The sequence below is a fragment of the Plasmodium malariae genome (genome assembly GCF_900090045.1).
Source record: "Plasmodium malariae genome assembly, chromosome: 11".
Lineage (NCBI taxonomy): Eukaryota > Apicomplexa > Aconoidasida > Haemosporida > Plasmodiidae > Plasmodium > Plasmodium malariae.
The window spans coordinates 1200235-1211756 of NC_041785.1; the positions used below are offsets into that span (position 1 = coordinate 1200235).

General features: G+C 25.2%; 3 protein-coding genes across 3 annotated transcripts; 2 read left to right on the forward strand and 1 right to left on the reverse strand.

Moving 5' to 3' along the window:
* Positions 1 to 24: 24 nt before the first annotated feature.
* PmUG01_11033600 (CPW-WPC family protein) lies at positions 25 to 2646 on the forward strand (the record flags this gene model as incomplete). The annotated part of the gene is made up of 10 exons (XM_029005990.1): positions 25 to 149; positions 285 to 426; positions 615 to 675; positions 842 to 881; positions 1107 to 1153; positions 1412 to 1472; positions 1564 to 1652; positions 2022 to 2098; positions 2323 to 2401; positions 2525 to 2646. 10 exons carry the CDS (start codon positions 25 to 27, stop codon positions 2644 to 2646), a joined length of 843 nt encoding a protein of 280 aa, XP_028862524.1.
* A 664-nt stretch (positions 2647 to 3310) lies between these two features.
* On the reverse strand, positions 3311 to 4657 carry PmUG01_11033700 (sec14-like cytosolic factor or phosphatidylinositol/phosphatidylcholine transfer protein, putative; the record flags this gene model as incomplete). Its single annotated transcript, XM_029005991.1, has 3 exons — positions 3311 to 3466; positions 3669 to 3827; positions 4040 to 4657. 3 exons carry the CDS (start codon positions 4655 to 4657, stop codon positions 3311 to 3313), a joined length of 933 nt encoding a protein of 310 aa, XP_028862525.1.
* A 2913-nt stretch (positions 4658 to 7570) lies between these two features.
* PmUG01_11033800 (cullin-like protein, putative) lies at positions 7571 to 11380 on the forward strand (the record flags this gene model as incomplete). Its single annotated transcript, XM_029005992.1, has 2 exons — positions 7571 to 7622; positions 8049 to 11380. The coding sequence occupies 2 exons, from the start codon at positions 7571 to 7573 to the stop codon at positions 11378 to 11380; spliced, it is 3384 nt and encodes a 1127-aa protein (XP_028862526.1).
* Positions 11381 to 11522: the final 142 nt, after the last annotated feature.

Sequence of the window (11522 nt, forward strand, 5' to 3'; positions counted from 1 at the left end):
ACACCCCCATTGTAGACTGTTAAAATGAAAGGTATTTCAGTATTTTCTTTGTCTTTTATTTTTTCCTTTTTTCTGTTGAGCATTTATACCTGTTATAAAAACCCACGTTTTAATGCTCTTAGTACAAATTCGAATAAAGATATATCTCAGTAATATCGAAAGAAATAAAATTCTTTTTTTACTTCTTTTTTTTTTTTCCTTTTTATTTCTTTTTTTCCCCTTCTTGGCTTATTTGCATCAAAACTGTTAAAACACGCTCATATAAAATTAATGCGCCATTTTAGAGACTTGGATGAATTGTATAAAATAAATGAAGAATTAGTTACGAATGAAAAAGAGGATGAAGATGAAGATGATGATGAGGAGGAGGAAGGGGAACTAGGGAGCTCAAACTTCTATGACGCAGCACACGAAAGCCTTGAAAAAGTAGATATTCATTGTTTTACTTGTATGTATGTATGTATGTATGTATGTATGTATGTATGTATGTATGTATGCATGTATACGTATTAATACATTTCAAAATAAAACATAAATATAATGCCATAATTACGTGTAAACGATAAAAATAGATATATAAATTTTTATTCATTTTTTTCTTTTCCTTTATAAAGGCAGAGGAACAGGCAACTGTTGATCTTGAAAATGCAGAAATAGAAAATCTTTTAGACGAAGGTTTTTTTCTTTATTTTCATAATTGTTTTATCATTTTTATAGTTTTTACCATTTCGTATTTTTTTATCCTTTTTTATATTTTTTTTTTACCTATATCTTATCTTTTTTTTTTTCTGTCTTTTACTACATTGTTTATAATATATTTCCCCGTCTTCATTATCTTAAGAAATATTTAGAATAGTTCAAGAAAGATTAAAAAAATTATGGTTGGTTAAATATATCAAAATATTTATTTCAAATGCTTCCTTTATTTTCATTATTTGATAATTCTGATTAGTTATTTTTTTATCTTTTAATTTATTATTATTATTATTTTTATTATTATTATTACTATTTTATTTTATTTTTTTTTTTTTTCTTTCATTCTGCTCAAGTGATGTTTTTTCCCCTGTTTAACATTTAGCTATTTTATTTTATTATAACGTACTTAGGTATATTGGAAAATGCAGGAGGGAATATTCTAATATATGCCCTTTAGGTTCAAAAAAAGAGAAAAAAGGAAAATTATTTACTGAGAAGGGGAATTATTTCATCTTAAATAAAATATAAAATTATATGTATTTGTATATATTACTGCTGACAATTTTAAAACATTTGTGGATAAATGTAAATAATGGGTGACAGATAAAACGATGATTTTAATTTTTTTAATTTTTTTTAATATTTTTTTTTATTTTGAAATTCATAATTACGCAAACATAAAATTAATTTTAATTTTCGTTTTATTTCGTTTAAGGGTGGAAACTGTCAGCATATGATACAAGTCTTTGTATACCGCCTGAAACATACCAAGGACAGTTAGCAGTCAAAAAAAGAAAAAAAAAATAAAAACAGGAAAGAATAAAACAATAAAGAATATTTTTTTTTTTTTTTTTTCCCCTTTTAAAGATGTAGATCTATGGACTTTTCGAACAGCGCAGACACCGATAAGGAGCTTTTCGCGTGGAAGTGCGAAGTTGAATGGCCCTGTATTAGCTGTAAGCATATCAGAAATTGATAACAATGAAATAGTGAAATGCATAATTCAAGTATTAAAATTTTCGTAAATTTTCAATTAAAACATTGTAGTTTACTATGGACGTCAGACATTTTCATAAAACGCAACTGTTCGTTTTTCATCAACGATAGCAGTTGCTATAGTTATATAGTTATATTTTACTATTTTATTATTATATTACTTTAATATTTTATTATTGTATTACTTTATTATTTTATTACTTTATTATTTTATTACTTTATTATTTTATTACTTTATTATTTTATTACTTTATTATTTTATTACTTTATTATTTTATTACTTTATTATTTTATTACTTTATTATTTTAATATTTTTTTTTTTGAGAAGCACCTAAATTAAAAGTTATGGCAAAGTGTCCCTTTAGGTGGACACATGTTGGGAACAATTTATGCATAGCACCAGAAGTAAAAATTGGATTACTACATTTTTTTTTTTAATTATTTCAAATAAAAAAAAAAAATAATACATAGTGTAATACATGAATATCATGGCAGAAATGTCTTTATCAATTTTAAGCCAACTGTATGTGTGTATATATGTGTGTATATTTGTGTGCTTATATATATATATATGTAAACAAAATAATAAAAAATACATATACAAAAAAAAAATATATATTTTTTCGAAGGACTACGATGGAAAATGTTCACCGGCGATGGACTTTTCAAACTACGATTATGAGATGAGAATTAGAAGGGCCAGTGAATGTATAATGAAAAAAACTGAAAAAAGGCTAGAAATGGACGAAATGGAAAAAAATGACAAAAAGGACAAACAAAAGTTACTTTAATTCTATGATATTTTTCCTTTCGCTTTTTCTAAACAAGCAGGCAACATCATGTGGAATCCTTTACAAACACCTGAGGGTGCAACAACGCAATTAAAGAAATTAAGATCATCCACTGGAGGACCTATAGAAGAAGACGGGCACGTTGTGCATATTGTGTATTAAAAATAATTTTTTGTTATTTTGCAGTTCGCTGCTTTTTTGTTCTCTTTTTTTTTTTTTTTTTTTTTTTTTTTTTTTTTTCTAAGCAATACAGATAATATTGTGCTTCTCTTATAACGTTCATATTTGTTTAAATTTTTTACAATTATTTGTTTTTCTCTTATTCTTAAAAATACAAAGTTTTATTAAAAATATAACAATTTATTTGGGTTAACATATTTTAATTAAAAAAAAATTATATAAAATAGTATAGGCAAATATGTGAAACTATAAATGGAGGTAAAAAAAAAAAACAACAAAAAATTGAGCCAGAAATATGGCTAAAAACACAACTGAAAATAAAGCTAAATGTTAGTAGCAAAAAAAAAAAAAAAAAAAAAAAAAAAATGGAGCAAAAATGGATAGCAAAATGTAGAGATAAAAATGAATAGCAAAAGATGGTGATAAAAAAAAACAAAAAATGGTGATAAAAAAGAACAAAGAAGGGAGATAAACATGAACAAAAAATAGAGATAAATATATATAGCATGAAATGTAACTATATAATTAAAGGACATGTCATATTATATAAATCCGTCAGATCAATAAATGCTAGTATATATATATATATTATGTGCAAATGGAGAAATATAATTTATGCGTAATTTTTCAAAAACTACGTATTACTTCACGAACTGTCCATATTTAATTTTAATAAGTTGTTATTAATTTCATTTTTTATTTCTTCTGGATTTATGTCTAACGGGTCTTCTAAGTCGTTATCAAACCCTGGAATACATCCGTTTTTGCACTTACAGTTACCGCCTAAATAAGAGGGTATATCCTTAAATTGTAAGGGCGCAAAAAATAAAGAAAAATGAAGAGTTTCAAGAATTTACACAAGCGCGTGTTTCTGTCTGTAAATCTGCATATCCGCACACATAGACATATAAACATACACATCTGCAAATATACACCATTGCGTACGAATATACGCATTTGTGCATATACATAAGAACTTTTTTTTTTTTTTTTTTTAACCTTACATTTTTATCGACTAGCTCATTAAACCATTCACAGTCAGCTGGCTTCTTGTTCGAAATAACTTTAGGGATTTCTAATTTATTTAATGTTCTTCTGCTTATGCCGAATGTTTTCAGCGTCTCGATAGTAATTCTTATATATGAAGGAGCGTTTATTAAATACTAAAAAAAAAAAAAAAAAAAAAGAGATGAAAATGAACACGTACAACAGGTAATTTTGGGTACAACACTTGGCGTATTCACGCCTTTAATCATGTACTAAAACAAACACACCCAAAATTATATACACATCAGTACAGTTGCACACCAGCACAATTATATTTTAGCCCATTAACCAAAGGCAAAACCCGGAGGGTATAACTACGTGGACGTACCGTCTTCCCAACTAGCTGAGGATGCAAGAACTCAGATAATTTTGACGTATTCGCAAACACCCTTAAAAATCTTCTATCAAATTTCTTAAGCATAAATCCTTTTAAATCAATAAAACGAAATGTTCGACAGAGAAGATTTTTTTTTTTGGTCTGTTCATTACATGCTGAAAACTCATGTTCATTTGAATACACAATATAATCTATTAGAATACTTTCAGGTACGTTATCTAATAATAATGTGAAATTACATAATTTTAATCTGCCTATTACTATGGGTTGTTTATCTATGGTTTTTTTATGTTCACATGCTGCTAATGCTTTTCTGATGAAAGAATAATATGGTTTAATTCTAATTGGAAAAATAATATTGTCATCTTTAAAACTTATTTTTTTATTTTTTAATAAAGGATATATATTCGTGTTTCTCCAGGAAATAGCCTTTTCAATTGAATGGGCTGCTTCTTCTAATTTATCACCATATGAAAGAACATATCTTATTAATATAGAATCTTCGATTTTATCTTTTATGTTTTTTGCATTCAATAAAATTTTTATTTTATTTATTTGATTCTCATGTTTCTTTAGCAATGTATCTAAATTAAATGCTGTCCGTTCCATATCATTACTCATATTATCTTTTCCTTTTAGTAAAAGATATTAACCTTTTCTTATTCCGTGCCACTGATAGCTTTTCGGTTAATATTGATTAACTCGATAAATACGTACTCATATGTATATATATATATATATATATGTACAAATGTAAGCCTATATATAGATAAGCGTACACATGTTTGCATGAATTTTTTTTTATTTTTATTTTACCAAAGACATATAGGTGTATCTGCACATGTTTTTAAAGTCTTCGTGCGTAATGATATATGTTAACAAATTACTACTAGAACAGAATTTTGCATTTTTTGCAGTATATATAAAATTCATTGTTAATACAGTTTTGTGTGCATTAGTGCAAAATTTAAAATAATTTTATGCACTTTTATTTTATTTAATTTTATATTTTTTATTATTATATATTTATTTCCCCCCTACATTAATTCATATAATTGTAAATTAGACAAAAAAAAAAAAAAAAAAAAAAAAGTTAAAAGTTCAAATATAGTAAAATGGTTAAAAATGTTTAATACATTAAAGAAAAATAAATGTAAAATGAAAAACAGATTACACATTACATATCAAAATACAAATATGTATAACACTTAAAATAATAATTAACAAATTCTGGTACAAAATGGAAAATTAGACACATAAAAATATGGTGATATAATAATTTAAATGCACACTTATATGTATACGTATGCACGTATGTATCTATGTATGTATATAATTTCTTCTTTTAATAAAATATCTTCTACGATTATAAAAACATTTCTTCTGGGTATAACTAAATATATGTATATTAAAAAATATGTACATTTAAAAATGTGAGCATTCAGTAAATATGTATAATGAAAATTATTTGCACCTCAAAATAAGTGGAAATTAATGTACGTATGTATGAATATGCGTATATATGTATATATAGTTATCCTTCTTTATATCCCCCTTAAAAATGTTCAACATAAATATGTTCGTGTATCGTACCATAACCATAAAAGAAAAAATAATTGTCAGAACAGCTAACAAACTTAACTATATAATACGTTACCTTTTAAATGTATGTTAAATCATTATATTATTCTATTTTTTTTTTTTTTTTTTTTTCCTTTCTTATATCTTATATCTTATATCTTTTATATTTTTTTTTTTTTTTTTTTTTGTAAATGTATAATAGTACGATGTTAATTATTTTGAGAAATTACAATTCTGTTGTTTGGTAAAAGCAAAATAAAAAAAAAAAAAAATTTGTGAGAAATTAAAGGAAAATAATATTACGTACTCTCACTCTTTATGTTATACATAAGCAGGAATATGCAATATACACATTATGAAATATTTTAAATAAACGAATAAAGCAAACTTAAAGTAAATAAAAATGTTATCTATAAAGCTTTTATTAAAATTTATTCCCACTCTATTTTGATGTAATGCAGTTACAAATACGATTATGTAGCTATATAATTTTAAAAATGAGTTTATTAAATTTTTTCATTAGACTCATCATGCTTTTACATTAATTTGTTTAAGCAAATGTGCGTATATAAATTTATGCATATATATATATATATAATATATTCGTATGTACAGGTCATATCTTTTTTTTTTTTTCCTTTTATATTTTTATTCTTTAAAGAAAATGAAAAGAATTCAAAAAAAATAAAAAATAAATAACGTTTTATATAAATATATATATATATGTATGTGTAGATAAGTATATATATATGTATGTATATTATATATATACAAAATATATTTGTGCACGCACATTTTTAACGCTTTCACTACATTATTAATACCAGGCGAGCAGTTGTGCAAACAACAAAGAAAATTTTCTTTGAATTCTAAATAATGCAATAAAAAAAACATTAATGTTCTTTTTCTTTCAACTTGTATCAGCCTACATATGCTCATATATATATATATTTGTATATATATATATATATACTTATATATGGATATATATGTACCAATATATTTAATGCATATCATCGCGTACCTTCAAAATTATATATTGTTAAACTTTTATAAAGCATACATAATAAAACGCGAAAAACATAAAATAATTTTATTTTCCTATTGGAAAAGGAAGTATAAAAATTTTCAAAATGCTGAATTTATATATGCTACATATATACGTAATACCCAATTAATCAATAGGTATTATGTATTTATTTGAATATGTACTACGTAATTAAATATGCACTACGTAATTAATTATGTACTACGTAATTAAATATGTACTATGTTATTATATATGTACTATGTTATTTATATGTACTGAGGAATTAAATATGTACTGAGGAATTAAATATGTACTGAGGAATTAAATATGTACTGAGGAATTAAATATGTACTGTGTAACTAAATATATACTGTGTAATTAAATATGTACTGTGTAATTAAATATGTACAACGTAATTGTACGAGAACTATGTAATTAAATATGTACTACTTAATTATGTATTCGATGAACACACATATATGATTATATAGTATGACCTTCGTCATTTTACGAAGGACAAAATTGAAAATTTTGCAAATTATCTTCGTCGAAATTTTAAAAACATTGAATGATTTTTTGTTTACTTTTTAATTTTAAAAGTAGTGTATATAGCTATAAAAAAAAAAAAAAAAAAAAAATTTTCTTCTATTTACTACTGACATTGTCATTGTTTCTGCTGTTGTCACTACTATACTTATTGCTATTCTTATTGTTATTGATATTGTTACTCTATTTTTTTTTTTTTTTTTAATCCTTTTTTCATCCCATTATCGTTATACTTTTTTATCTTTCTTTTTTTTGTTTTTGTTTCAACCTGAAGTGAGTATTTTATAACTTTAACTAATTAAAATTTTCATTAATCGAAATTTTCGCCCCTTCGGATATTTCAACAAAAAAAAAAAAAATAGTAAATGGATCCAAGTTCTTTTAAAAATTTTCCGGTATTTTATGTAAAAAATAAAGGTACAAATATATATATATATATATAAGCAAATTAAGAAAATACAAATGTAAACTAAAGTTCGAGGGCAATACTAAAAAATGTACAATATGTGTAGTAGTTTAAAAGAATGTACATGTAAAACAATATGTTGCATCCATATAGCAGGTGTACTCCCAATTACAATTCATGCGAACCTTTTGGTGCTATATATACATATATATTTACGTGTATGTATGCACATATTTACATGTCTGTGCGGACATATTTACATTTGTTTATGCACGTATTTACATGTCTGTATGGACATATTTACATTTGTTTATGCACGTATTTACATGTGTGTATGCACATATCTACATGTTTGTGTATGGACACATTTAAGTAGTAAACACTTGTATACTATCGAGATTATTCCGTTTCACACCTGTTCGCTTCACCCCTTTCAGAACCGGTAAACATAGACAGTGAATATTTTTCAGAGTGCATAAGAAGTTATGAAGAATATATTAATGGTTGTTTTGATTTTCTGCCATTCAATGAATTAGTTGTAGATAATGAAAAGAAGTTTTTAATTGAACGTTATTGTGATTTTTTTGTTTTCTACAACTGTGAGAGGGTAATATGTACAATAATAGAAGAACAATGTAAGAAGAAAACAATACATTTTTTTGAAACCCTGGATTTAAAAATAAATAATAAAGAATTTAAAAATGCAGAAGATTTTTTAAAATATTTTGTAAATATATGGAACAATTTCTTATCAGTTATAATACATTTAGAAGATTTGTTAAAATCGTTTAATTCTTATAATAAAATTACGTACGCTAATTTTGACTCTCCGTCATATATATTTAATGAGCTGTGGAAAGAGTATACTAATAATTTTCCAAATATAAAAAATGTGTTAATATCTAGTGCTTCAGATTATTTAAAATGTGATAAAATATACTGTGAAACCAAGTTTTATCAGTACATATGTTTGAATATGCATGATGAAGATACTTCATATGAGGAAGGTGTAGACGGGTGCCTTGACATGAAACATAGGGATCGAAGTAATATAAGTATCAGTAGGACAAGTAATAATGGTAAAGGTTATAAGAGCTTTGGCTGTAGTAGTGGTGACCTAACTAGCAGTAGTTACGACATTAGGGGTAGTAAAGAAAGTAACAATAGCAATAGATGTGATAGAGGTCATAGTGGGGGGAAGGAACGATTCGATTGGTCTAAGCTGGATAAAGATATGAACATAAATAATGATACATATAACAGTGAAATGGAAAAAGTAAAGGAGGAAAAAAGGGGGAATGTCAATAGTACTTGCTTTGTATCCCATAATACAGGAGATTGTCAAATAAAAGTGAAAAAAAATGAGGAGAATATACATAAAAGTGGTAGTATCAAGATGGTGGAAAAAATTAATGATAAGCTACTATCCATGAGCTTAAAAATTATTGATATGTTAGGGCTATATGTTGAATTAGAACAGGTTTATAAAAATGAGACGTATGCATATTATAAAGAAAAAATAGATAAACAGAATGAACAAAATATGGAAAATGGCTATATAATGGATACTAAGCAAATTTATGATTTTCCAAATAAAATTGAAAATTATTTATGTCATGAACAAATGAGATGTCGTAAATTCTTAAAAGAAGAAACGGAAATTTCAATTTTGAAAATGTTAAAAGAATTATTAATAGTAAAACATAAAGATATATTATTTAAAGAGGAAAATATTAAATATTGTATTATTAATGAAAAATATGACTCGTTAAGAATTTTATATTTATTTTCTCTTAATTTAAATAGTACTGAAGAATTTTGTAGATTATTTTTTAAAGCAACTGAAACGTTGGGTGTTGAGTTAATTAATGATTTAATAAGTAAAAGAAATAATATAAATGCGTTAAATGATTCGTTTATCCATTTGTTAAATTTCAAATTAAATATTGACAGGATTATTATCATGTCGTTTAGATACTCTTCTTTTTTCACAAAACGATGGAAAGAAGTTTTTGAACATTTTTTAAATAAAGGAATGCATGCAGAAAGTTATATACCTGTTATACTAAGTATATATTTAAATAATTTAATGATGATGCATAATGCTTGCTTGAAGAAGCTACGAAAATATTTCATCCTAAATAAGCAGCTGAAGAATGGTGAAAACATCAACAAATACTTGTTGTACGAAAAAAGCTGGAAAACATACTGTACGCAGCCACAGATAGCTAGTAAAGGTGAGGACATTGTTTCTACAGATAGCGAAACATTATTTGCGGTAAAGAAGTATTTAAAAAATAGAAAAAGAAAAAAGAAATTCCTGAACAGTAATAAGATATTTGGTTTGAATGTCTCAAAGAGGTATGATGACAATAACGAAGAAAATAATGGTGGAAAGGACGGCAATGAAGAGAATGGCAAAAAGGAAAACGGCTATGATGCCTATAATGGTAGCAGTAGTAGCAGCAGCGATAGTAACAATAAAAAGGAGCTTCACTTACACACAAAAAAAATTGAAAAGTTGTTTAAAAAATATCATGATATAGGTAAATGCATTATGAATATAATAACAATTGTCCTTAGCCTTTTTAAATATATAAGTGATAAAGAAAAATTTGAAAAGTATTATCGAATTTTTATGTGTAAGAGGTTAATAAATGACGATTCTTTTAACATCATTTTGGATATTAAAGTTTTTAAAACTCTTAAAAAAGAATGTGGTGCACAGTTTACTAAAAAGATAGAAACTATTCTGAAGGATATGAAATTTACATCTAGAATTTTGCAAAATTTTTATAATGAATTACCACGAAATAGTTCAAAATTGTTGAGAAGGAGAAAATATTTTGTTAATGTTATTTTTAATGAAATCTGGGATTATAGTAATATAGAAGACACTATTATTTACCCGCAAATGATTAAATTGTGTAATGATTATTTTTATCAATATTATAAAAATTACAATAAGGCAAAAAACATTCGCTTTTTACCATTATTTGGCTTATGTACGTTAAAAGTAAATTTAGCAAGAGTGAGCAAAAAATACACTAGCTGGACTAACCACTTTGCAAATGCTTCTAACAACTACGATGCAGTTTTCGCGGGGAATGGGTCGACAGAGGGACCAAACGGTAGCAGCGGAATTGGTGGCATAAGCAGTTGCAATAATACTATTAAGAATTGTAATAGTAATGATTATGGTGGAAATGATGCAGATGATAATAATGGCAGTATTCCCAATTCCCAGGAAAAGAAAAAGAAAAAATTTTTTTTTACTGTTACCCTGCTGCAAGCCATTGTACTACTATTATTTAACGAAAAGAACGAATATAATATAAGTGAAATAAACACACAGACAGGTATTTCAAATGATAATATAATACGTTACTTAAAATCTTTATATAGTGTTGATAAAACAAAAATTTTAAATTATGATGAAATAAATCAAAATTTTAAATTAAATGTTGCATTTAAATCGGACAATAAATATGTAATAGTAAATTACTCGGATGTAACTTATAAAGATAATGAAGTCATTCCAGCCTTGACGCAGGAGGATATTGAACTCGAAGACAGAAGTTTACATATTGATGCTGGTATTGTCAAATTTTTAAAATCAGATGGAAAATCATCAGAAAAAGATATATGTTCATATATTAAACAGAAGATGAATATCACTTCAAGTGAACAAATTAAAAATAGAATTGCTTCATTACTTAGTAGGGAATTTATATTTTTTCAAGACAATTTTTACTATTATGAACTATAAAGAATTAACCACGCAGCGTTTTATTCACTGCATTTTACTACCATACTCACGTGGAATATTATTTATTTCTTTTCTTTTTTTTTATTATTTATTGATTCATCTATTTGAACACTTAAGCCAAAAAGTTTGTTCCATTTTACTT